The sequence below is a fragment of the Mesoplodon bidens genome, assembly GCF_964165515.1.
Source record: "Mesoplodon bidens genome assembly, chromosome: 4".
NCBI lineage: Eukaryota > Metazoa > Chordata > Mammalia > Artiodactyla > Ziphiidae > Mesoplodon > Mesoplodon bidens.
Genome location: NC_138160.1, coordinates 91228519 through 91254886, shown reverse-complemented (window position 1 = coordinate 91254886; position 26368 = coordinate 91228519). Strand labels below are relative to the sequence as shown.

The window sequence follows — 26368 nt, the reverse complement described above, 5'->3', positions numbered from 1 at the left end:
TAAAGTAACATCACCACAAGTTTAATGAAACAGATCAGAACGTGGCCAGCATTGTCAGGCAAAAATTATACAATTTATGTGTCATAGAAAGTACCCACCCCTCCACCTCCCCCCAGCCTCTTCCCTTCCCCCAACCATAATATGGACACCAAAAGATTTAACAAGACTTATAAAAAAATAAGGCACATTTATTCTGATACGATAATTTTAAAATAGAAAACCCCTTCTCAGAACATCTGTATTCAAATGAGCTGTGTAAAAAGACACCTTGTGGTACCTAAAAGAGGTCATGGTACCTATGGAATTGCTTCTATTTTAGTGACAATGGAATAAATTGCACCTATCCCACACTGTCAAGTAATGAAAATATGCCTCTTTGTCTACTACTGAATGATTCAAAATCTGATATTTCTGGAAATACTTACAAAGGGTAGGAGGGGAGGGGTCAAGTGGTACAAGTGGTAGAAAAACACACAGTCAACTATGTATAAGGGTTGACGGATTGCACTTTTCCACATATTTCAACACATAAAATTTTTCTAACACGTATGAATGATTGCAACCATTTTGGCCATTAGCTATTACCCACCAGCTTTTTATTCCATTTTGGTAAAAATGGGTATTTTTGTAAGACTAACAAAGGGTCAGCAACATGAATACTTACAACAATCTCTTCACAACCCCCAACACAGATATAATTAGTTAACATTTAACCTGAGATACAATCTGTTGAGGTTGTCTTTAGACATTTCTTTGTTTGTTGCATCAATTCATACTGATGATGGTAGTTCATGGAAGGAACTTTAAAAAAAAAAAGTTATAGCATGGCTTTTTTTTTCTCCCTCTCTTACTGTACTGGTTTTAAAAAAAAAAATCACAGATTTCATGTCCTCACAGTAGCCAGAAGCTAAAATAATGTGCTTCTTTATTGCACGTCAAACCAAGAAGTGTATAAAAGCCAATGCTTCCCAATCCAAATCTGAAAGCCAGGTTCACCTCAACTGGATTCGGAATGTGCTGATTTCCATGGGACTCAAGTTGATCTCACTTATATTTCGGGCATCTGGAGGTGAATGCATCAAGGATAATGACGAAGGTATGAGACTTACAACAGTAAACTTGTTAAAAAGTTTCTGTACCAATATCTAAAAAGTAAATGATAAAAAAATTGCACGTTTAGAACAACTCTGAAGAAAGATTAGTAGCGCATCTATATATTCAGTGGGAGAAAAAGTGAAAAGTATGTTTGAAGTTCCCTTTAATGAAAAAGAAGGGGAAGGGGAGGGAGATTAAATCCACCTTTACATACTTGAACGTGGAGACTAACCCTGGAGGGAGACACAGGAAACTGTAACGGGAGAGGATGATGGGCTCTGGATTCCTTTTCTGTTGCTTGAGAACACATCAGGTGCAGGGGCCATTTTTTCAATAAAAGAAAGGACATCTATAGGCCAAGAAGCTTTAAACACATCTATATCCTCTTTCAGTCAATACTTACCCCTAACAGTGGTGCTCCTCCACCATCTTCCCTGTGCCCAAAGAGCCGGGAGACAGGACACAGGCTGCCACAAGGAAGGCCCATCATGTCAGTGAGTCCCATTTATAGGGTGGGGAGGTTGTTTGGAAAATACTGTCCTCAGTTCTGGCAGGTTATTCTAATATGTCTCTCTGGATCGTATAACCACCTAAAGACTCAATGCCTTAATGTTTGAGTACAAATGTTCACAAGCAAGTATTCTCAGATCATCACTACTAAGGGAGAGTGCAAATGTAATGAAACAAAGATATCAGTGCTTTCTTAGCACCAACCACATACAGGGTGAGGCAACAGAAATGCAAAAGCTTATCTATCTAAGCAGATTTAGGCCCCCCTACTATGTTTTCTTTTCTTTTTGGATCCTATGCACATACTAATTTTGTAGGGCTGGAACTGAATCACTTGAGTCTGGTCTACACTATGTCTATTAGGTTTTGGAGAAGAGCTGAGTCCCCTAAGCTGACTTGCTGGAGGAGACCTGCCAGTGTCCTAGAATCAGCCCAAGCATCTTCTTGTAGTTACAGCTAGCTCAGGGCCACAGGCATAAGACTGGAGGTTCATTTGCTTCCAAGGAGAGTTCTCTGATGAGAACTGTCAGCAAGACCAACTTGAAGCCAGAAATGCGCAGCCACCAAGCAGTGGTCAGTCTGAGGATCTGTTTGGTCTGCAGAGTGTGGACTCATATGCAAATCTTGCTTAATCAGAAGATCTAGCCCTGCATCTTTCCCCTGGGGAAACAACTGACTGGAGCTAAGTACAGCTGCCCTGGGGTCTTTGGTTGAGTTATGCCACTGGCCAGTCTCATTGCTCCCTCTCTTCCCATACTGCAAGCCAGCACCCCACTTTAGTTACTGTAAAACTTGCCTTGGCCCCTGTAGGACTTGGGTTTGCCACCGCTGAACTGGATCATACATGAGCATGTCTGAGAGAGGTGGAAATGGAGGGGTGGGCAGGAAGAAGGTGCTATGCAGGTTGGAAATGGAAGGCCTAAGAATCGATGAGGGCACTGCCTTCAAACGTGTACATGTTTGCCTATGCATTTTGATGGTGACAAGGAGAAGAGACTGAACATTGAGAAAGGGCTTTCTTAAGATGGGGAAACTTGAACTAATTTGAAGTTGAGGGGAATGAGTCAGTGAAGAGGCAATGAAACATCTCATTGTCAAGATTATCTGCAGAAAGTAAGGATTTCAAAGCACACTAATTCAACAAGCAAAAATAAGCTTTCAGCTCACCTTTCCCTGGGTAGTGGAACAAAGCAGCCCCGTGTCTCTGCTAGAGAAGCAGCAATCAAACCCCTTCCTGTGTAGGATCAAGGCTGCCTCATTGGAATGCTTGCCATCCACCTGCAAATGAGCAGAGCGCCAACATGCCACGGTGACACAATTGCATACCCTTGATGTCAGTGTCCCCAAACCACAAATGCTCGTTTTATTAAAAAGTGAATTCAGGCAAATCCATTTCCATTTAGGTTCCATGCTCACTGTGCACCCCCCCCGCCCCCGCTACACTCCCTCCCACAAGGAGTCAGGTGATATTATGTTCTAAGAGTCCCTGTTAAGTCACTCAAGTCTTGGTTTCCTCCATAGTTCCTGAGGACGTGGGTTACCTTCCACCCACATATTATATACCGTTTTATCAAAGTTTCTTCAAATAAAGCATTTTATTTTAATTTATTTTTAATAAATCCATCAAATGAATAAAGTATACCTGAATTTGGTCCTTATCTTGTCATTGAATGATATATCATCCATCTTAAAACTGAAACATGCTTCTTCATTGAATACTAATTTTTGCTAATTGCATTAACATTTTTAATCTTTAATGTATTGGTTCATTATTTTTATATAAGAGGCATTTAAATTGAATTAGTTATGCTTATCACTTGCTAAGCCAACCACATTTATTAGATTGATATATCATTTAAATTCACATTACAGAAGCTATTCTTCTTGTGCAGGCAAAAAGGAAAATACTAAACATGACAAGTCAGCTACAGGGATCAGTATACATTTTCTTGCAATAAAATTTCTTGTACCCATTTAAGTAACAATGTCACAATGCTTCAAGTCCTTGAATATTTAAAATTACAACTATTTAATAAATTTTATGTTTTCTAAACTGGGAAAATGTTTATGATAAATAAACTGAATTAAAAATCCTTGGAAAAGTTAAGAAATGCATATTTATTCCAAGGAGAGTCATGTGCTGCTTGGCACTGACACTGTGACGAAATTGGTCCCTTTTTCTTTTTTGTGGCCACAGATATGAATATGCCCATGTTCTTAATCATCCTTACTAGGGCATAAAATTTTTAATGTGCTACAGAGACATCTTTTCTGAATAGCTGCCAGCATTCCCATCACTGATTTGATTTTAATGTGACTGAACAACTTAAAGCTGTCCTCACCTCAGATTGTTGGCTGGAATAACCTGTTTTATGACATTTTACACTGGTATTTTGCAGTGGTACTGCTGAAATTTTGTTTGAAGGGAGAGAAAAAAGTCATTTAAGGGATTCTGTGAGTCATCACAGGACCACATGATACACACAGTAGGTTGAAATCATATGATAGAGATTTCTAATGAAATTTCAAACAATTTCACAGTCCCAAAATGGCACTAAAAGAGCACATAAGAAAACCCTTTATTTATTATATACAGAAGGATAATAGTTGTGCCAATTGTGAAACCTTGGAATAGTCCTTTATTCTTCCTAAATGTCAGTTTCCTTGTCTGTAAAATGGAGCTAATGCATGTCTACCTCCTTCATGGAGTCATGGTGTGGGTTAACCCATTGAAAATACTATGTAAGGTAGCCCAGCTTATAGGACAGAATGTGCTAGCTAAGAAGCTGTAGAAATGAATGGTTCAGAATCTGGGCTGGGAGTCAGACAGCCTAAGACCTGTATCTTAGTTCTGCAATTTACTAGCTCCTGATTTCAGCAAAACAGTTTTTCCTTTACCATAAAAAAAAAAAGAGAGAGAGAGAGATGAAATGAAATGAAATAGCGTAACAAGGACTTAGCCTAGGGTTTGGAGCAGAGGACGCCCTCAGTATATTGTTATTGTTTCTATCAACATCATCCATCAAATAAATAGTGATAATTTTCATAATAGTTACAAATTAAACAATATTCTCATTTAACTTCTCATTCACAAATTTCTTTTATTGGCATCATAACTTTGTAGCTAAGGAATCAGGGAGGCTCCAAATTATATGTCCACAATTATACACCAAAATCATAACAGAACCCTGATTCAAATTCACAAATTAGATGCCCTCTTAATTAGACTCCAAAAGCACTTATCACTATTAACCTAAAGCATCTGGCCATCTTAACTCACTAGACCATCCTTAAAAAAACACTGATAAGCAGGCATTGCTAAAATTCCTGCAACACATTTGTTCTTGAATAATGAATATTTAAGGCCTTTAGCAGACTGAAGGTGACAAAAAATTGGGAAGGGAAACACTTTTGGAATTCTGCCATTGAATTCGATAAGAGATTTAAACAAACAATACAAAAGTAGAGATTAAAGTCATAAAAATTAATTTTCACCAATGGGAAAAAGTTTTACTTTCTCTCAAAACCAAAACTGTATCACTATTCATAAGGACTAAAACACCAAATGAAGTGGCATTCATCTTGCATAAGTTTTAAAAATCAAGTATTCATGAAAGTATCAGTTTTCAAGCAAAAATACCTGAGGCAAAGCAGCAGTTTTTCAGTTTCAAAGCCTGTCTAGACATTTTATTTCCAAGAAAACTGTTTTTCAAGGTAGGGAAACTATGAATTTAACTTGAATATGTGTACAGGAAAACAGATACCTTCAAGTAGTCACACTATATACTCTAGGAGAGTAAACAAATTTTGAAAGACCTGTTTTTATATTCATTAACACATTAGTAGCATCCAGACCTCAGAAAAGAAGGGGAGGGTGTGGGGAAGAAAACTTACAAATTTTGAAATTGCACCAAGCACTGTGCTAGGTGAGCTTCAAATGAAGTGTCTTTGTAAAACAGTTCAGATCATCATTGAGACTGAATCCCTGCTTGGATGTTCCCAAGTTGCACCAGGAAAATCCACTGTAGAACTTATTTCAGGGGATAAACCAACATCTAGCTCCCAGACTAAGGGGGGGGCCTATGAAATGTCTCCAGCAACTGGGGGGACTAGGGGGGAAGGTGATCTGGCTTACCAAATGAAGCCATCAGGCTCAGAGAAAGCTAGACTGGAGGCAAGGTTTGGTTCCACCACGAACCAGTTAAGTGACTGAGTCTATCCTCTGAAAATTCAGGAAACTAGGTTAGACTCGTGATGAACCCCTTTGAGGATCCACCACAGGGAGGACAATAACAGGGAGGACAATAAGCTAACACTTATTGAGCACCTGCTGTGCGCCAGTCATGTACAGAATGCTTTTCATGGATTAACTCATTTCATCTTGCAACAACCTTTGAAGTAGTTGAGATGATATACAAGGTGTATTGCTCTCTTTAAAGGTACAGGAACACCCCTATCACAAAACATTCCCTCTCATACTCAAAGTGCAATTATCAGTAATGACTTTACAATGGCCCTTCATGACCTTTCCCCATCAATGGCTGGTGAACCCTTCTACGGGTGTCCCATCATTACTGAGTAGACAAGAAGAAAACAGGCAGTGTGTTCCCTAACATTTTTAGCACTGGTGCTCCCCTCGTCTTCCCAGGCAGTATAAGGTTCTGAGTAGGGAGATCTGGAGTCAGGCTCACTGCGGTGTGGCTCCCAGCACCGCCGCTTACTGGTTGTGTGACCTGGAAAGTTACCCCATCCCTAGGTCAGTCAGTTTTCTCTTCCACAAGATGGGGCCCAAATAGTGCCTACTTCCACAGTGTTGTCATGAGAGCTAAATAAGGCTCACGTAAAGCACTCAGGGTAATGCCTGGCATGGAGACACTTCTAGGTACGTTGTTTTGGAAAATCTGAGGAATCAGTAATAAACTATATAAGGAATACACATCACAGTGACATCAAGATTTACTTTGGCAATACACTTCAACCATCTCCAATTTATAAAAAAAAACAGTGCCAAGATTTTCACTTCATTATTAGTAACAATCACAACTGCTTATGACTGAATGATCGCAGTTGAGAACCTTTATTTGTTAAGCACTTAGTGCTTACTACATGCCAGATGCTTCTCTAAATGCTTTACAAACATCAACTCATTTAATCCTCTCAGAACATCTCTAGGGTGGGTACTATTACCATTGCCTTGTTAGTCGTGAGGAAACTGGGACTCAGAGAATTAAGAGATTTGCTCTAAGACACCCAGCCAGCAAGTACAGGGAATGTACTCAAACCTAGGTGGTCTGACTCCCAAGTCTGTACTTTCACAACTACATTCTCTTGCCTTTGCTCTAGCTGTGGAACCGTGCTCAGAGATACTGAGCTGGGAGGGCAAAGAGGAGGATTGCTTTTGACTTAATATAATGAAAGGCTATCAACTAAAGGAGATCACCCCTCGGATCAGAGGCTGGAAAAAGGGAGTATTCATTAATGGTTCCAACAGAGCTAAAACCGTGATTTACCAAAACATATTCAGAAAGAAAGGTTTAGAAACTATCATTTCTATCCATCTACAAGCCTCCCACCTATCCACTCATACCATTTGGAAACAGGATTTAAAGTCATTCTGAAAATTACACACACATATGACAGTCTCTTCTAAGAAAAGGAAGAGCCAAATGTTCCTCTCCTGAGGTGGCTGAGAACTCTGCAAAATGTGAGAGCTGAGCTACTCGCATCTCACACCAAAAGAAGCTGGATTTGCTCCTTAGAAAAGTGAGGGTCACAAATCTGTAACGCCTGGAAACTGTGGTAAACAGCATACGTACACACGTTATTTCTGAGGAAGAGAGGGGTTGTAACTTTGACCAGATTCTCCAAGAAGAATGTGACCCCACCCTTCTCAGAGGATGTGTAAGTTGTACACAGATAAAGGCATAGCTAAACACCTGGCGGGAAAATTTCTCCAACTTGCCCAGATTCTTTGAAAATGCCAAACGACACTCATATTTCAGTGCATTCTGGCAGCTGGGAAGGTTAGAAAATCTCACACTGTGTTATAAGTCCTGAGACAGGAAATAACCAGTAGAAATTCATTTTCCAGGGCACTCGTTAAAATGTCAATAACAGTTATCCTGTTTTAATCAACAAGATAGCATGACAGAAAGAAAGGGGAAGGTGAATAGTTGTTCTCAGATATGTACAACAAAGGACATTTTTCCCCACAATTTTCACCTTTCCAGAAGCTAGAGGGATCAATAAAGCACCAATGAATTCTTATAAGAAGGGCAAAATAAAGTAAAACCTTAAACTGCCTCTTACAAGAAAAGGAGGGGGTGGTATAAACAAGTTGAGAGAGAAAATCTTATTCAGTAAGTGGTGCTGATGTTGAAATGACTGGTTAACTATTTGTAAGAAACAGTTAAGCACAAATCAAAATAAATTCCATACAGAGTGAAGAGTTAAATGTAATACATAGCTATAGATAGAGAGTATAGATATAAAGATAAATATCTAAAAATAAATTAAGTAAAAATATATCTAAACATAAGAGCAGTAGAAACAATCTGCAAAAAAAGTTGAAACATATATCACTGTTCAAAACATCAAGGCAGAATGGCTCCATGGAGCCTAGCTGAACAGCTTAATCAAGTTCCTCCTCATCTCTGGAATGTCAGCATTCCAGGCTGAACCTTTCACTGTAGCCTGACCCATGATCCATCCTCCCATGAGATTCTCCCAGCATCCTCTCTACCAAGGCTCTCTTCTCCCTAAATCACTACCCTTTCCCAATGACATGGTTTTCCCGTTCAGTGCACTTGAGTGGTACTCTTATTCCCCAGTTTTCAAATCTTTATAGAAGCTTCTTTTTGTATCTCAAACTGTTGATAGTGCAAGAAAAGAGGGTGATAAAGAGAAGAGAGTTGGAGGCCAGGCATATAGGATGAGAAGGCTAACATTTAAATTCCTAGACAGAGGCTGGAGCATGCTGGGCCATACAGCTATGAGGCAGGGTTTTTTTTTTTTTTTTGCGGTACGCGGGCCTCTCACTGTTGTGGCCTCTCCCGTTGCGGAGCACAGGCTCTGGACGCGCAGGCTCAGCAGCCATGGCTCACAGGCCCAGCTGCTCTGCGGCATGTGGGATCTTCCCGGACCGGGGCACGAACCCGTGTCCTGTGCATCGGCAGGCGAACTCCCAACCACTGCGCCACCAGGGAAGCCCTGAGGCAGGGTTTTAAGAGATGTTTGTTTCCCTCTTCATCTGACTACAAATATATGACATATAATTAATTTTTTTCCAGAAAATTTATAAACTAGAAAAGCAAGAGATGCCTACGTAAAAATAAACTCATCTAGCAATATAGAACAATTTCTGAAAAACTGGACTTTTTTTTCTTTTTCTTTTTTTTCCCTGAGAAACTGGACTTTGAGAACAGATTTGGTAAGTCTTAAAAGGTTAAATATCATCCTCTGAGGCTACGTTCAGCACCCAGGTTCAGAAGACCTGGATGTGGCTCCTGATTCTGTCATTTACTGCTTACTGTCATTTAATTTTAATCATTTAATTTCTCTAACCCTTACTTTCCTAATTTAGCCAATGGTGATAACTCAGCAATTTCTAGAATCATGAGGAGAGTTATTAAAAATTACTGATTCCTAAGCTCTCCACACCAGACCTACAGAATCAGAATCTCAGAGATGAGGGAATTTGTAAAAGTCTCTTCTTGTAAAAATCTCCTCAGTGTGATCTGGACACAGTGACTTGGAGAATGATAGCTCGAAATGCTGAACCAGCTCAGTGGTTAGCAAACTTCCAGCCCCCACCTTGCTTCTCTCACTATTGCTTGAGCCCATAACTCCTTTCTCCACAAGGAGTGAGGGAGACTGAGGCTTAGAACTGAGGAACCTTCAGACAGCAGCCTGGGCATGGGCAAGCAGAGGTGTCCTCTGTTACGCAGCTGATGGGGGAGGTCAGAAGGGAAGACAGATGTGACCTTATCATGTCAAGGGGGTCCTCAGACACTTTTCTCATGGAAATACTGTGAGGTGATGGTTAGGAAAATGCTTACTCAGACATAGGCCAATGTAGACCTCTAGTCTCTCTTGGAAGCAGCCAACACCTCTGTTTACATAATTTCAATGGGAAAAATGCACTGCAGTCTCTAAATGAACAACTCATTATTGTATGCTGGAAGCTGCCAGCACACAAAAAAACAAGAACACAATCCAAAATGATTAGCTCTGGCTTCTGGATTGAGTTATTTTTGTCTTTCTTTTAGTATAATCATGGAATTACACTTGACACCTTTTAAGTATCAAGCTTTCTTTGAATGAATACCTACATTAGCTTCCTTCAATGATTACTTTCCTATTATCAGAGGTTAGGGGACAGAGAGCAATTCTTTAAAGTATCCCTTCGGGTTACTGGTAAGTTTTTTCTTTCCCCCCTGCAATTTTATTATTTATTATTATTTTTTTTACATCTTTACTGGAGTATAATTGTACTGGTAAGTTTTTGAACAACCGTTAGAAATACGTGCTAAGAGTCAAAGACTAACATAGAACTGGCACCAATTTATATGATAATGCAAAAAAGCCCCAAATATTTAGTTCTGATCACGTGTTAGGCATTAACCTATGCCTATGGTTAGGCATTTCAGTCTTTATTCTTCCTGGTCAAATTGTTAAATTGCTTTTATTCCATCTGCTAAAACTCCAGTTTGCACCTGCGTTGGCATGTACTGTAAGCATCACCAGGATAACAGTGTATGTCTACAAAGCACTTCTGTTTCAAAGGGCTCTCACAGCACTATTTCATCTGTTTCTCATACTAGACCTGAAACAGGCATATCTGATATCAGGCCCATTTTATAAATGGTAGCTGAGTCAGCAGTCACGCAGCCAGCAGGGAGTGAAGGTGGTTCACCTTCCAAAGGTGAGAAGGGCAATGGGAAGCCAGGTGGCTACAGCCAGTGAGGCCAGACTGCAGAGGGACTGAATGCCCAAGGGTCTAAATCAACTTTGTAGGCAATGGGATTTTTTTTTTTTTTTTTTGCTGTACACGGGCCTCTCACTGCTGTGGCCTCTCCCGTTGCGGAGCACAGGCTCCGGACGCGCAGGCCCAGCGGCCATGGCTCACGGGCCCAGCCACTCCGTGGCATGTGGGATCTTCCCGGACCGGGGCACGAACCCGAGTCCCCTGCATCGGCAGGCGGACTCTCAACCACTGCACCACCAGGGAAGCCTGGCAATGGGATTTTTAATCCCGAAAGTGATTAGATTTGTATCACAGGAAGCTAGCCAACAGCAGGAAGAATGAAAGGAACAGGTAATCACAAAAAAGAGGTGATCTGGAAAACAAGCGAAAACCTTGGAGGGTAAAACCCTACACTCACCAATTCTAGAGTCAGCTGGTGCTGCTTCCGAAAATAATCATGGGAAAGAGTCATCTAAAAGTGAGGCTAAAACTTCTCCATGGTCGCCATGGACCCCAGAAGCCCCTGGATCCCTCAGCTCACTAATGTCCTCTACTATCCATGCCCCGAGGTGGCAGCCTGAGGCTCAGAGTCTGGTGTCTCCACCCTATCCTTTCATTCTCTTTAGCCCATGAATTAATGACAGGTTACCTCAAGGAGGCTGCCCATCTCTAGTGCGTTCTTTCCCTGAGTCAAAAAGTAGACCCACAAAAGACCGTAGCAGAATCCTAAAGAGAACACTCACAAGATCCACTTGTCCAACAAATTGTTACTGAGCCCCTACTAGGTGCAGGCTCTGTTCACGGCAGGGGGATACAGCAAGGAATCAAAGAACAGTCCAGGTTTCATGGCTCTTCCATTCTGACCAGCATCTCCTGCCTTCAGGCCTTCCACTTGCTCCTAACTCTTCCCGACCGCTCTACCCTCAGAAATCTGCGTGAGTTTCTTATTCCTTGACCTCCTTTGGATTTTTACTCCATTATCACCTTTTCTGCAAGGCCTTCTCCAACCACGCTATTCAAATCACCTTCTAAAACTGCCCTTCCCTCCTTCTTCCCCTTCATTATAACACTTATCATCATGAAACGTATGTTTCTCTTATTTTTTCATCTTTAATTATTTTTCTCCCCTCATTAGAATCTAAGCTTCAGGAAGGCAGGGGCTCTTGTCTGTTTAAGTCCATGACTATACCACAGTGCCTTTAGCAATAACTGTCATGTAGCAGGCATGAAATAAATCCTGAAGTTCACTCATGTGATCAAACAAGCCCTTTTGACACAGAGATACACACATAGGCCTCTAACGTTCACTTGTATTCATTATTATTAGACACATGTATTTTCCTACATAGTCAGGTGTAAGTTCCCTATCTTGGACATATAGTTTTAAAGCCCTAAATGTCCAAATTTGTAGGCACTGATCCTTCCTTTGCTTGGTTCTCTTCAGTTCTTTGTTCTTGAGCTAAACATTTTTTTCCTCTTACACTCTCTTCCAACATGAACACTCTTCTTTTCGCACTCAGGCCATTTAATATAAGACATTTCCTACAGAATCCATAATCACTCGCTATTTCTGGCTAAGTGGATGTCAATCCACAAGATGAAACAGCTTTACAAAACATAAAAGTGATGTCAAACCTCTCATCTTTTCTTCTTTTCAAATGCAGTCTCTGACTTCAAAAGTAGGCATATAGGTAAACTCAAGCAATCAAACTGTGTTAAAATTCCATACCTAATAAAATCTTCCCTTGTTTCTTCCTCTGATGTGTTTTCATGTCTCACCTATATAGCTGGATTCTCAATGCAAAGATTTGGGGTTTTTTAGGATTTTTTTGGTATTTTTAGGAGAAAAGATACGAATGTACAAAGCCTCTGGTACAGAAATAATTACACACTATACCTTCTGTTTCTCTAACTCCTGAGAAACACTGACTAATAAGGAGAAACAAATGGAAAATGCCAGTAGGGCTGATCTTAAGGCCCGGTTCTCCCACCTGCTAATTATGTGACCTCAGGCCAGCCTCAGCTTCCTTATCTGTAAAAAGAAGCTGATATTCCCTGACCTGCTCACCACACAGAACTTTTCTGAGAATAAAATAAATCAGTCTAAGGAAACACTCTAAACTACAGAGCAACAGTCAAATGAAAGGTACAATGATGTTGCCTAAAGGTGAAGTCCTCTTAATCACTCTTTGAAGCAGAGTAAAATTTACAGTTTTATTCCTTCCACCCCCTTACACCAAATATACTACAAAAACTAATTTTTTTTTTTTTTTAAGGTAAGAAGTGGATTTATTTAGAGAGAAACACACTCCACCAGACAGAGCGTGGGCCATCTCAGAAGGTGAGAAAGGCCCAAAAAGTAATTTTTATAGATATATTTTGGGATATACCTTTGACTGTATCGTCCTCAGATTAACCAGATGAATGTCACAAGGCAAAGATGACATTAATGGAGAGAATTCACCCAGCAGCTGAAGGGTGGGCACAGGGACCTTTTCTGTCATTGGAAAGATAGGATGATTCAGGAAAGAAGAAGTTATGTGGCTAAGGAGGGAAGGATAACTGACCGACTTCTTTTCTTCTTCCTATCAAGAAAAAACAAAAATGCTTAAGAGTTATATATTTGCAGTTCTTATAGTATTAATTGAATTATCAGACAGGGCTTAAACAAGAAAAATATATACAAATATATTAATACTTTGATTTTATTATATTTTATAAATAAGTCTTAGACAATGCACAGCAGATTACCAAGTTCAGTTCTAAGAAAACAGTGTCCACCTAACTCCCATGTTGAGAAATATCTCTTTTCCATTGCTTTAAAACTAAAAATCCTGACAACATTCTCCACAAACATTCTAGGACAAGGTATAACTTTTTTTTTTTTTTTTTTTTTTTTTTTTGCTGTACGCGGGCCTCTCACTGCTGTGGCCTCTCCCGTTGCGGAGCACAGGCTCCGGACACACAGGCTCCACGGCCATGGCTCGCGGGCCCAGCCGCTGCGCGGCATGTGGGATCTTCCGGGATAGGGGCACGAACCCGTGTCCCCTGCATCGGCAGGCGGACTCTCAACCACTGCGCCACCAGGGAAGCCCAGGTATAACTTTTTATGAAAATTCTTTCTCAACCTACCATAAAACTCTAAAAGTAAATGGGTTGGGATGTTCATGTATCTTATACATTGTCAAATGCTATCTCTTCTCCCTCAGGTTTTACCCATCATATTCTTATGGTTTCATTTATGCACTTAACTAGACTGTAAAGTTATATGTATTGATCCAAAGTTATGTTTCATAAATGTTACCCAATGATACAATTTTTTTAAAAAAACTCAAAAATAAATAAGTCTTTAAAATAACAGGTAGCATAACTAGATCACCTGTTTCCTTTAAATGTGGTAAAATCATTGTCAGTTGCTTCACTTTATTCCAAAAATAGGAACTACTATATATGTTATAGAGTAGTTATCACACATTTACATGGTACACAATTATTCAGTATAATTTTAAAATACTTTAGTCTTTGCTATGGTGTATGCTTATAGCCAAGTATTTCAGCATGTTCAAACATTAAGTAAATCTACCAGAACTAGGGATATACATATGGTAGATGACATATACAATTAATTAAATCAATGACTAAGTAGAACCTTAACCAATAATGCCTAAGGTGTAAAAGCAGACACAGAAAAGCACTAAGAAGAAAACATAATTTATGTAGAAAGGTCTTTTGATCACCAGCAACATTTAGAGAAAATTTAATTTTATATCTTATTTTTTGAAATGACTATTTCACTGATCTCTTCTGATTTTGCATATTTTTAATAGAGGGCTCAAATAAAAGGTCTGGCTACTTATCTGTGTGAAAAGATAAGATTTACAGAAGATACAGAGCTTAAAATTCAGAATGTCAGATTAGCATTGAACAGAGGGTGGTAGCAAAGAGTGAGGAGCATCTTGCCAGCAGCAAACTGTAGATATCATTATAATTCAGACTATGAAGAGAGAAAAGAAAAAATTTTAAAGGCAACAGAGGGACACTACAATATTAAGATATTGACAAAAAAATATTAGGTATAAAAAGAGTTGTTAAAAAATTTTATCCATTCCACATTCCTTTTTTTTAAGGAAAGATTAAATAAAGCATATAAAATAATATTCTTCAGCAATATTGAAATTTAATGCAGCTTGTAGAATAACATGAAGAGAGAGGGAACATTTTCAACAAGAAGCTTTAAATGTACTCAAAGATCAAAGGACTTCATAATCTGGGTCAGGATTGCTGACAAAATCACTTTTGAGTAATAAAAGATAAAAGCTTTTTAAGCCAGGAAAACACCTGCCTTATCAGATTCCGGAGGCATTAGGTCCATTCTAGGTCAAGAAACATTCAGAAAAAGCTTTCTGGCTTTGTCCTATGCTCTTGGAGGAATCCTGGGACGCTTCAGTGAGTAGGTAGGGTACTTCTTGATAGATTATCTATACCTTAGTAGCAGTGATGTGCATATTTACTATTCCTCCAAACCCAAATCAGTTCTGACCTTCAGTGCTTCCCCACATTGACCATACATCAGAATCGCTTGGGGAACTTTTAGAAAACATAGATCCCAGGACCCGAACCCAAATCTACTGAATCAGAATCTCCTGGGGTGGGACCCTGGGAAGGTAAAGTTAAAAGCCCCCCAGGTGACTGTCACATAGTCAGTCCCACACCGCGCTGCAGACCTGTGCTAGGAACTGCCACCCCAGACATCCTCCCAACCTTTTAGAAGAAACAAAGCTCCCTTTGGAATCAAAAGTATAAGCCTCATCCTTTAACTTGTTTGGGATTAAAAAAACCAAGATGCAGACTCGAAAACATGTTAATGAAAAATCTTGTCACATGATACAATGCCATGAATGTAAGCACTTTCAGCATTCAAGAACTGTGCTATTTATTGTCTCCTAAGCAAGATAAAAAAGAGAAGTTTATATAAGAGTTGTGGTTTGGTGTCAGAAGAGCTCCTTGAACAAGTAACACTGCTGGACGCTGACCAAGTCGGGTGTGGCAAAGTCTCAGGGAGAGCGCCATCACACTTTCTGAACATATTTATAGCAGTAAGGGGCTAGCAAGATATTTAACTGTGGAGCTATCACTAATTTTTTAACCATAACCCTGATGATAAACCCAAAGTTTATAAAATATATTTGCTATAGGAAATTTTACATGTTTGTTTAAGCTATAAATGAATTTCCCAGCCTTATAGTAACTAATAAACTACTCTAAACATTATTTGGTTTCTTGTAGGTTGGAAGGTTTTAGACTGTACAGGTCTGGTTTTCTCCGTGCATCCCGTTCAACATTAAAAAGAGTTTCTAGCACATTCTGATCCAAACCACATCAAGTTGCGATCTTCTCTATTGGGTTTCAGCCCTTATTTCATAAGTCAGAACTTCTTGCCAGGCTCCTTCGTGCCCTTCATTAAGCCCAGATGAGTTCTCTGATTCCTAAACGTCACAGGTTTCCATTTTGTCTACATCAAAACCTGCTAAATTATTAAGAAAAAGATCGTTTTTTTAGTCACCTTTGTTTATTCAGAATGACCTGACACACTGTGAGAACTTGATAAATGTTTGTTGATGATTAATTAATTTATTAATTATTACATTAACAAGCAATGCAATATAAATGAAAGAGAGAAAATTACTGTAGGGGGAAGGATGGGGTAAAAAGAAAGAGGGAGGAGAGAGAATGAATGAAAATATGTAGACCTGTAAGATTTAGAGATAAATATCATTTAGCGCAGAGCTGAAGCTTAGTAGTATATGGGCCAAGCTGGCTTATTAGACATGCTTTGGTAGCTCTGTATGGTATTAAAAAGTTGTTTGTTTTTCAGCCACCTCTCAAAAAAAGAAAAAAATCCAAGAGATTTCACATTAAAATCATCAACACAGCAATAATAACAAAAACTCCCCCAAACAGATAACTTTTTTTTTACCCCAAACACTGGAAAATGAAGTCACACTGGGTCCCCACATTCTCATGTGGAAACATCATCTAGGGCTGAGCTGTGGCTCCTAAGTGGGATGTGTCCATCCTCATGTTCACCACAGACCCTCTGATCACCTAACGTAAGCATTTGCCCTCAAAACCTGACCAACTTCCCTCATGCCATCACTTCCCTGAGCCCTGTCAGCATTTGAGTTTTTAGCTGATCTCTCCAACCTCCTTTCCTTATATGTAAAGAACTGGTATCCAGAGGTAAAACGACCCAGTTGTAACACGAACACTTCCTAGTTCAACGCCCCCTTTACTATTATACTAGTCGCCAGCAGAAAGGGTGTAGGAAGTAAGGGTCAAAGAAACAAACCCTGAAGAGTAATGCTGATAAGACAGTTCCTATTTTCCATTTCTGCTGAGGCTTGAGCATTATTCCCATGGATGACAGTCAACCTCACAGAGCCACAGTGCTTCACTGGGCATTTATACCTCTCCCAGCAATTATTTATCATTCCAGTCTTGTTCTCACTGCCTCTCTGCAGAACGCTCAAGAACAGGACGCTTTCATTTAGTCATCCAGGATTATTCCCATGAGGCTCAAAGCTTCCCACTAAAATGCGTTCCCTTCCAGGGAGTGTCTCCCCACCTCAGTTTCTACCACTGATATTTTAGTCATAAGTCTGAGTAGAAAATAAAGACACTTTCTAGAAAATTTAAGTTACATGATGACATATTAACATTTCTTAACCAAATGTCTTTTAATCAATTTCACTAGAAATTAAAATGTATTTTCTCTTCTCTAGTTCATTTCTTATTTAAAAGAAACTATTGATTTAAGCCCAAGAATTTATAGTTGAGCAAAAGAAAAATTTAACCAACACAGGATTATAAAAACTTTGAGTAAAATTTGAATCAATTACTACCCAAAGAGTTCTGAATGAGAGTAAACAAATTATTTAACTTCTAAGTGAAAGCTTTATAGATCTGACATGAACATTTTTATTGCCATAGTTAACAGAAGTTTTGTAAATTAGTGTCTACAGAGAGAAAAATCGTCAAAGCCAGAAACACTTCAGGAGGAGCAAAAGATAGTAGCTGCCAGCACTCAGACAATGATTTTTATATAAAGTTTTAATCCTAAAACTAAGCTCTTATCAGTAATTGATTTAAACCATGAGTCTCAAGAACTGGTATAAATCTTGACATCTAAAATGGATATTAAAATCTTTTCCTAAAAGATTCTAAATACTGGGAGAACTCTTTGCCTTAATTAGCTGTTGCCATTTCATTCAATCAACTAGTATTTTATTTATAGAATGCCTACCACAGGCAAGGAGGCCCTGTGGGGCACATGCAAATGAAATAGACAAGTCCGTAGAATCTAGTAGGGGGAATAGAACATGCATATGGTGACAAGGCAGTAAGCAGTAATTGCGATAAATACAGTGGTGCAATGCGCTATCACAGCTCATTCATTTGTGCATTTGTGTATTCATTCACAGAACATACACTGGGTGCTTGCTCTGCTAGGAATAATCCTAGAAGCAGAGAGAGACATAACCCCTACTCCCAGTGAGTTTACGGTCCAAAAGAGGAGAAAAACAAGGATCACATAATCACACAAACACAAAGGAGAGATGCATGGTTCTGAGGGAGCACAGAAGGGGATTTGACCTGGTCAAGCTGAAGCAGTTGATGATGTAGGCTCTGATCTGAACTATTACTAAGAGTCGTTGGGCAGAGAGATTGAAAGGCGTGTGCAAAGGTGCTGTGAGCGCTGGGTGCATGGGAAATATTTATGACTGAAAGAAAAACCAGCTGGCCCAGAGCAGAAACAGGGAAAGCCATGTAGATGAGGATGGGGGACAGGCGGGGCCCATACCACGAGGAGATCTGTGGGCTATGGTAAGGATTTGGCTTTTATATTGAGAGCAATGAGAAGACATAGTGGGGTTAAGCAGGGCACAGGGAGGACAGATTTGGTTTTGAAAAAACAAAAAACACTGCTTGCTGGGTTAAAAACAGATATGGCAGAAAGAAGAGACAAGAGTGGATGTGTATAGGCTACCTCCAGGAAACACATGATGCTAGTTTAGATTAGAGTCGCTGAAGTAATCAAGTTCATAGATTTGAAATATTTAGGCAATGAGATAGCCAAGCACTGGTGATGACTCTGCTGTGAGAAGAGAGCAAGCACAGGAGAAGTGTCTATCAGAGATGACTCCTAGGCGTCTGGACTGGATGGAAGGTGGTGCTAGTTATCAAGAGAGGGAACACTGGAAAAGGGACAGGTGTTGGGGGGAGATCACAAGAATGATATTGGATATGTTAAGCTTGAGATGCCCTTAAAAATGTAGAAAGAAATGCCAGGAAGCACGCAGATAGATGGGTCTGGAGGTGAGAAGTGAAACCGAAGCTGAGGGCTTGTATTTGTGGGTTCCAATTGACGCAGAGGAAGACCATACAAAATGAGAAAAGGAAAAGGCCTGGGGCCGAGCCTTGAGGACTCTAATATTTAATGGCTGAATAAACAGCTATGAGAGAGACAGAGAAAGAACTACCCCAGAGGCAGGAGGAAAACCAAGTAAGTAGGGAACCATGGAAGCCCTCGCTATGCAGTGTTTTAGGATATGACAATGGTCAGCGTCACATGCTGTTGAAAGGTGAAGTAAGATGATAACTGAAAACATCCACTGGATCTAGTGACACTGGCAAGAGCATATGATGGGGGCTCAAACCAGACTGAAATGAACTGAGTGTGAGAGGGAGGTGAGGACACAAACTCACCTCATCATCTCTGGCTCAGTGCGGGTAGAGGAGATAGTGTAGGGGAAACGGAAATGAGAGTCTGAGTGAGGGCTGTTTTTTGTTTTTGTTTTTCATGAAAGAAAACGAAGAGCATTTAAAAGCCAACTGATAGCCTATGAGAAGCAGGGACGGGGAAGGAGGGAGGATGATTAACAAAAGGATCCTCAGGAGGGAGACTGGGGTCAGTTCCAAGGACACTGGAGGGACTGGGCTACGAGGAAAGGAAGGTAACACAAGGGAAGAAGGACAAGGTGGGAGCAGATGCTTGGTATCTAGAACAGAGAGCCCTATGAATGGCTGTTCTCTCTACACAGTGGATGGTGAGGCCACTGGCTGAAAAGAGTAGAAAAGATCTGAAATGGTTAGTGTGGAAAGATGAAAAGCAGAGTAAGTGAAAAAGGGCCATGTCCAGGGCCATCTGAGGTGGGTAGTCAGCAGTCTATGGGGGACTCTGAGATACCTTTTCTGCCACCTGAAGGAGTATACTGTCAGGTTGGTTCATGTCCGACCAAGCTTTTGCCAGACGCTTTTACATGGAATGCTGATTTTTGCTTTGAGTAATGAAAACTGAACAAGAAAGCAGACAAGTAAATCTACTTTCGACAGATGAGTCTAAGACTAGAATGAGTATACTAAGGTTTCAAATAAATTTTATTTTTCAAACTTAATCTCCTAAGTACATGACTAAGCTCTATCCTTTAAACTCAACGCTTATTTATTTCAAAGTAATTTCAGGAAATTTCACCCAAGCTGATTCCTTAACATTATTTTATATCTACACAATAAGCAAAACTAAAAAATAAAATGGGCTGAATGTAAATCTTACACAATATATATAAATGAAGTTCTCTTTTTTGTGAATACAGGCTAAGTCTATTACAAAAATATCTCAATATTGGAAAATGAAAAAAATAAAAAAGTATAAAGTCATAATTTTGGATGGCAAAGAACAAACAACATGAGAACATGAGAGCTTTTTTCCTACCATATTCATGACACTTCTTTTTTCTAGTAGTATTCGAAATAAATTAGCTGTAATCTTGTTATCATGGACACCTTGCTCAAGGCCACGATTATCATCTTGCATGAGTCTTCGATCCATGATAACTTCAATCTGACCTACCAAAAAAACAAACAGGCCAGGGTTATTCATTGAGAACCTCATAATACAAGGCAGGGTCTTGACTGAAGTTTTTCCTCCAGTCAGGGAGACAGACCTATACAACCCACAGTACCATGGGCTTCCTCTCGATAACAGCTAAAAGCAGCTAGTATAAACTCATAAAACAGGATTGTATTTCTCCTTTTCTTTATCAGCTTCTAGTAAAATCTAATAAGAAATTTAAAAATGGGACAGAAGAGATCAAAATTAAAGTAAAATTTACAAAAATTTAATAGAACCAGTAAATTAAATCTTCCAAAAATTTAGTGGCTGCATTTGGAATTTAAAAATGTTTATGAGGTTCATTAAAAAATGTACATCACTCATGGAGTAATAAGACAAACACAGAAGGACAGAATCTAAAAAGGATTTGAAGTAAAATTTTAGGTTACTTGATATGCTGTGATTCTCTGAAGCCCTAGAATTTGGAGACACCCACCACATACCCCCTTCCCTCTCTGATACTGTGTTAGTGTGTCTTTTCTCCTATAGCCCAAAAAGTTGTCATATTTGGTTCCTTTATTTGCTATGCAATAATTCTACAACTCCTTTAGTTTAAGTTGTAAGCTAATGGTTAGGTTATAAAATTACAAACTAAAAAAAAACTGAAAAAAAATCACCCAGAGACATATTTATATGCTTAAGATTATACTCCCCCAAAACCCACTAAAGTTATATGTGTTTAAATATATATTCATCCATCCATTCATTCATATTTGCTACTGTACTGAGCAATCATTTGGCATAAAAGGGAACTATGTAAAGGATTTAAATAACTATTATGCTTACATAGTCAAACCAACTCTGTTTAGTTTCTATCTTCTCAGTTTAGGTATCCAGTACATAAAATTAACAGTGCTGGTTAGAATTTTCATTGTTGTTTTCTCCATATTTCATAAGACAATTGTCCAGAACATGCTCTTCAGGCATTGGGGCTAACTGTCCCCATGCCTATCTAGAATTTGATCTCTTCACACTCAAATTAGTATATCAATCTCTTGGTCATTTCTAACTCTTCTCTCTGCCTCCAAATGTTAGCCCATATACTATGTGACACTTAGTAACTTCCTGGCCTGTACTCAAATTGTTTTTATGTCCATAGCTCTCTTGATCAGGGAAGTGAGATAATACTGTTTGGTTCATGACTGCTTGAATCCTAAGGTCTAGTCCCCTATTTAAGCAGAGCCCAATTTTGAGAATTTAAGGCAGAGTTTAAAAATGGGTAGCTCAGGAGTCATCTCTGACACAAAGAGGCTTTATGTTTTGATTTTTAAAAAATTATGTCACAAGTTACAGAATGGGCAACTTCTCATAAAATTCTAGACTTCTGGGCTTTTCTTCAAAAACTGAAAAATTTGGCAACACTGGGCCCGTTTCCCCATGGCAGCAAGTAGCTGACACCAAGCAGTGGCCACCCCAGTGTACAGGGGGGAATGTGCTCTGCAATTCACTCAAATCCCAGCACTCCCCACTGGAGCCCCGACATGAGGCCATTATTATTTTTATAACTGTATTCATGTCTTCATGACATGATCTCATGATTTTGTCTAATGAAGGCCACAAAGAAAAATGATAAGTAGTAAGGTTTTCTGTGTGTGGAAGTACAGAATGCATGTATATACATAATATAAATAGTGGGTTTGTATGCATATGCCCAATAGAAAATGAATATGCCAGGCATCTGTACACATTTATTATCTGCCTGGCTCCGTAACATGCTTGTCTTAGCAACTCTTAGTATGTAAGGAAAGAAGAGCAATTGACATGTATATGATAATTAAAAATATGTATTATGAGGGACAAAGTCTCCCAATAGAAAGTTCTAAAAAAAATCAATCAGCGTCTACTATCTATTTTCTCTTTCACTCCATTTCATTCTCTCTCTTTTGGAATCTGTAAAGTCATGTCTGTCTCCTCTTTATCCCCATATCTGTATCATCTCTACTCCCTTTCTTCTTTTCAGCCGGTAGTGTCCTAGAATGATGGGATTCAGAGAAGGACCTAAGTTTGAACTGTAACTTTCCACCTTTGCAAACTTTGTTATCTGAACTCTATCTGAACTTAGTTTAATTTGAGTCTGAATTTCCATTCCCAATCAGTCACAATAATGAAAGACTTCTGCAAACAATGAGCCATCAGGAGTAAATTATCTTTAAAAATAATCAGTTTCATGGACTTTTAGGTTCCTCTTTTTTCATCTGAAGATTAAGGAAATTTATTATTTTACATTGGTCTCACAAAGCTCAAAATTAACTAACAGTCTGGTTCTCAAAAGAAGAAAGCCTGTGAGTGGGGATGATAATTAATACATATTACCAGCAGAAAGATTATACACTGGGGAGTGAAACTTATAAGAGCAAAAAAGAATCTAAACAACACACCACTTTTCAAACTCGAAACACCTAAAGACTGAGCAGAGAGCAGGGTCAAGCGATGCTCAGCATCCTGGACATATGCCATTGTAGTCATCGGATAAACGTTCGCCTGAAGAGGCAATTTGCTCAGTGTCATTCTAGGTTGAATCTGTAAGACCAAACAGTTCTCATTAAGGAAAAAAAAAATCAAGTGATATTTACACATGTACATAAAAAAATTACTATCGACTACAGATGGTTTTCCTTCCAAACAGAAAAAGGTACAGCACCTTTCTTGTCCAATAGAACAGCTAACTTAGAAATGAAAACATTCTTCAAAACAATATGAAGAAAAATCATTAGCATCTTAGAAAACAATTGTTAAGTGAGAAAGGTAGAACTTGTCCAGATTTTTAAAATAGGCATTACTATTTAAATTCAGAATAAAAATCCTTAACAAGTTTTCTAGCTCTCCAATATTTGCATATAACAAATTATAAAGGTATTAAGGATTCATTTCTCATTTACATCTAACATACTGCTTTTGTAATGAAGGCTAAGCATAATAGCTCTCTATCCCCCTTTCAAGAAATATCTCTTATGATTCTTGAATCAGTTTTAATAAGTACCACACATCTCCTCACCAAATCCTCTAACATACTATGTTATAATAATCAAATGCATATTTATATTTAAAAACTATTCAAGGCTAACTCTTCTTGTTTAGTTTCAATGTAGATAGTTCCAAATTCCAACTTTTCTTGGTCTAGTATCTGAATGCATGAAATACAATTCTAGTTTTATATTTTGAGAGACTGACAATGCACTAAGCTGATCTGGGTCAAGGAGACTCACTCAAACCTCAGGAGGAGACATCAAACAGAGACTTTGTTATCAGAAATCTTATACCACATAAAAATGCCATCTCTTCTTTTAAACTCATGAAAGTTTGACATGAAACTCAGAAAAGGAGAAGCTCAACATAAACATAATAGTTAACATGTACTGAGTAACCATTAATGCCAGGCACAGTATTGAGAATTTCATAGATAAGATCTTTAATCTTCACAACAACCCTGCAGTAGGTTGTTCAACTTACTGATTCTGAATAGTGTTCCTCCAAATTCATGTTCGCCCAGAACCTGTGAACGTGATTTTACTTTGAAATATGGTCTCTGCATATAAAATCAAGTTATACTGGATTAGGGTGAGCGATAATCTAAAGAATGGTGCCCTTACCAGAAATGGGGAATTTGGACACAGAGAGAGACATTCAGGGCACAAGGAGACCATGTGACAGCACAGGCAGAGATTGGAGTGATATGTCTACAAGGCAAGGAGTACCAAGGATTGTCTGCAACCACCAGAAGCTAGAAAATGCAAGGTTATACTTCCCTAGAGCCGATGGAGGGAGTTGGGCCCTGTCTACATCTTGATTCTGGACTCCTAATGTCCAAAACTGTGAGAGAATAAATTTTTGTTGTTTTAAGCCACCCAGTTTGTGGCGGTTTATATCACAGCCCTAGGAAATTAACAAACTGGTGGAAGAAAAACTGTAAAATGTTAAAAAAAGAAAAAAAGGGAGGAAGGAAGGGAAGCTAGTTAGAAAGAAATCTCCAATCCTGATCTTCCTACTCCATTTAGTTGTATACTTAAAAAAAAGACATTTAAAACTGTCACAATTGTGTAGCTGCTACCCTCACTCCCCACCTGCGCCTCTGGATTTCTAGTTTGGCTCAAGTAACTACTCTTTTCAAAGCTTAAGAAATGGCCTATTCTGAAAAAGAGGAAACACTTAGGCTATAGACTTAAAAATAATATTTTTCTATTTATTAAAATGGTCAAAGCTTGTAAAGAAAATTCACATTTTTATTCATTTTTACTAAGTTTTTTCATTCATGTATACACCCACACATACATATTACTGCTTCTGTAAGACTTTAAGAAAAGCCTTTCGCTTGTACACAAGGAAAATGAATCACCATAAAGCCAGGGCTTCATTTGAAAACCAAACAGCTGTAGAAGAATTAACATGTTAATTCAAAATGTATGCTGCAATTTTTATGCTCTGAAAAGGTTTAAATTTAACTTTTGCAGGAAATTGTAGAAGAGAAAATTATCACAATCCCTTCCACTCATCCCAGTTGAAAATCAAAGTAACAGCATTTGTGAAATTATTTCTATTCGTAGCCAGAAATTTCTAAAATGCGAATGCCTCAAAAACATGCTCATGTTTCTAATAGCATTATTTCAAAGATATGTTGTTACACACATACACTCTGAATACAGAGATTTAGGTAACAATCAAAAGAGCTCTAGTAAATTAGAGAAATTACAATCTTAAAAATTTTTATGAATCAATTTTCCCATTACTATTTCAAACTATTTCATGAAAATTTTGACTAAATACACATCTACTCACATTTCTAAACTGATGTTTTTATTTGTATATCTATGTCTATGTACACATATATGTGTGTGTATATATGTACACACACATATACATCAGCAGAGAGAAGAGTTTTCCTGAAATTTAAAAGAGCCCAGTATTAAATCATACATTTAAAAACATATGTGGAATAAACTAAATATACATAGACCAATTCCTTATGAGGAAAAAGAAAGATATACTCCATCAGTCCCTAATTAATATTTCCTTTCTATTAGATAAATTCATATACATTTTAGCATCAAGGTATTTAACATGCGTAATGGTCACTAAATCTTCCTTTGAAAAAATAAATCTTACAAATAGACATTTCACAAAATAGTCTTGCAAATATTTGTTCTAACCTTGAAAATATGGTTGAATACAGAATCTAAAAGTGTCTGTTAAAATTCAGTTTTATTTTAGAAATAATTTGCAACCTTAAGCATATTTTTTCAAAGGATCCAAAATTAACTGGCCCATCATCACATATAAAAGTTACATATTATAACCATTACTTAAACATTTTAAAGGGAAATTACCTGGTATCCATTTAGGTCAGTATAAAACCTATTTTGGTTGTTGATGCTAGAAGAAATTCTCATTGCAATCTCACGGTTATGTTCTTTTCGGATGTCCACAATATTGGAAATTTCCACAGATTGTCCTTCTATTCCTAAAGTTAAAAGAATATATACATTAATAAAAAATAATTGCCCCGCTTTTCTTAAATATACTATACAGAACTCTTTCTAACGTTACAGGTATTTTCCTGTTTCCTACTTCCTATCTTTACTATCTCTCATATGCCAAATAGTGTCACAATTCACCTTTTTTTAAATCAGACAATAGAAAACATTTATTCAGGGGCATATATAACTCAACAGAAGGATGAAGAGGCTAGAATGAGATAAATGTAGATGAAATATAACATGCAAATGATTCTGCAATGAGTTCCAGAGGGGAAAGAGGACATTAAATGAGAAAAGGTCAGCCACACTACAGGCCAATCCACCACTCGTGTGCACTGCCACTCCCCAACAGAGCCATTCAAGCCTACTTCTTCA

At 38.5% G+C, this 26368-nt stretch overlaps 1 protein-coding gene across 1 annotated transcript in view; it reads right to left on the bottom strand.

The window, feature by feature from the left end:
• Positions 1 to 574: 574 nt before the first annotated feature.
• Positions 575 to 26368, bottom strand: part of MAN2A1 (mannosidase alpha class 2A member 1) — a 160248-nt gene continuing 134454 nt past the window's right edge. The window contains exons 17-22 of the mRNA XM_081230853.1: positions 25844 to 25977; positions 22901 to 23042; positions 20343 to 20476; positions 12961 to 13155; positions 2773 to 2883; positions 575 to 1145 (exon numbers count right to left, since the gene is read on the bottom strand). Of these exons, the coding sequence (XP_081086979.1) occupies positions 993 to 1145; positions 2773 to 2883; positions 12961 to 13155; positions 20343 to 20476; positions 22901 to 23042; positions 25844 to 25977 (869 nt within the window). The 3' untranslated portion in view covers positions 575 to 992. The remainder of the gene's footprint in view (positions 1146 to 2772; positions 2884 to 12960; positions 13156 to 20342; positions 20477 to 22900; positions 23043 to 25843; positions 25978 to 26368) is intronic.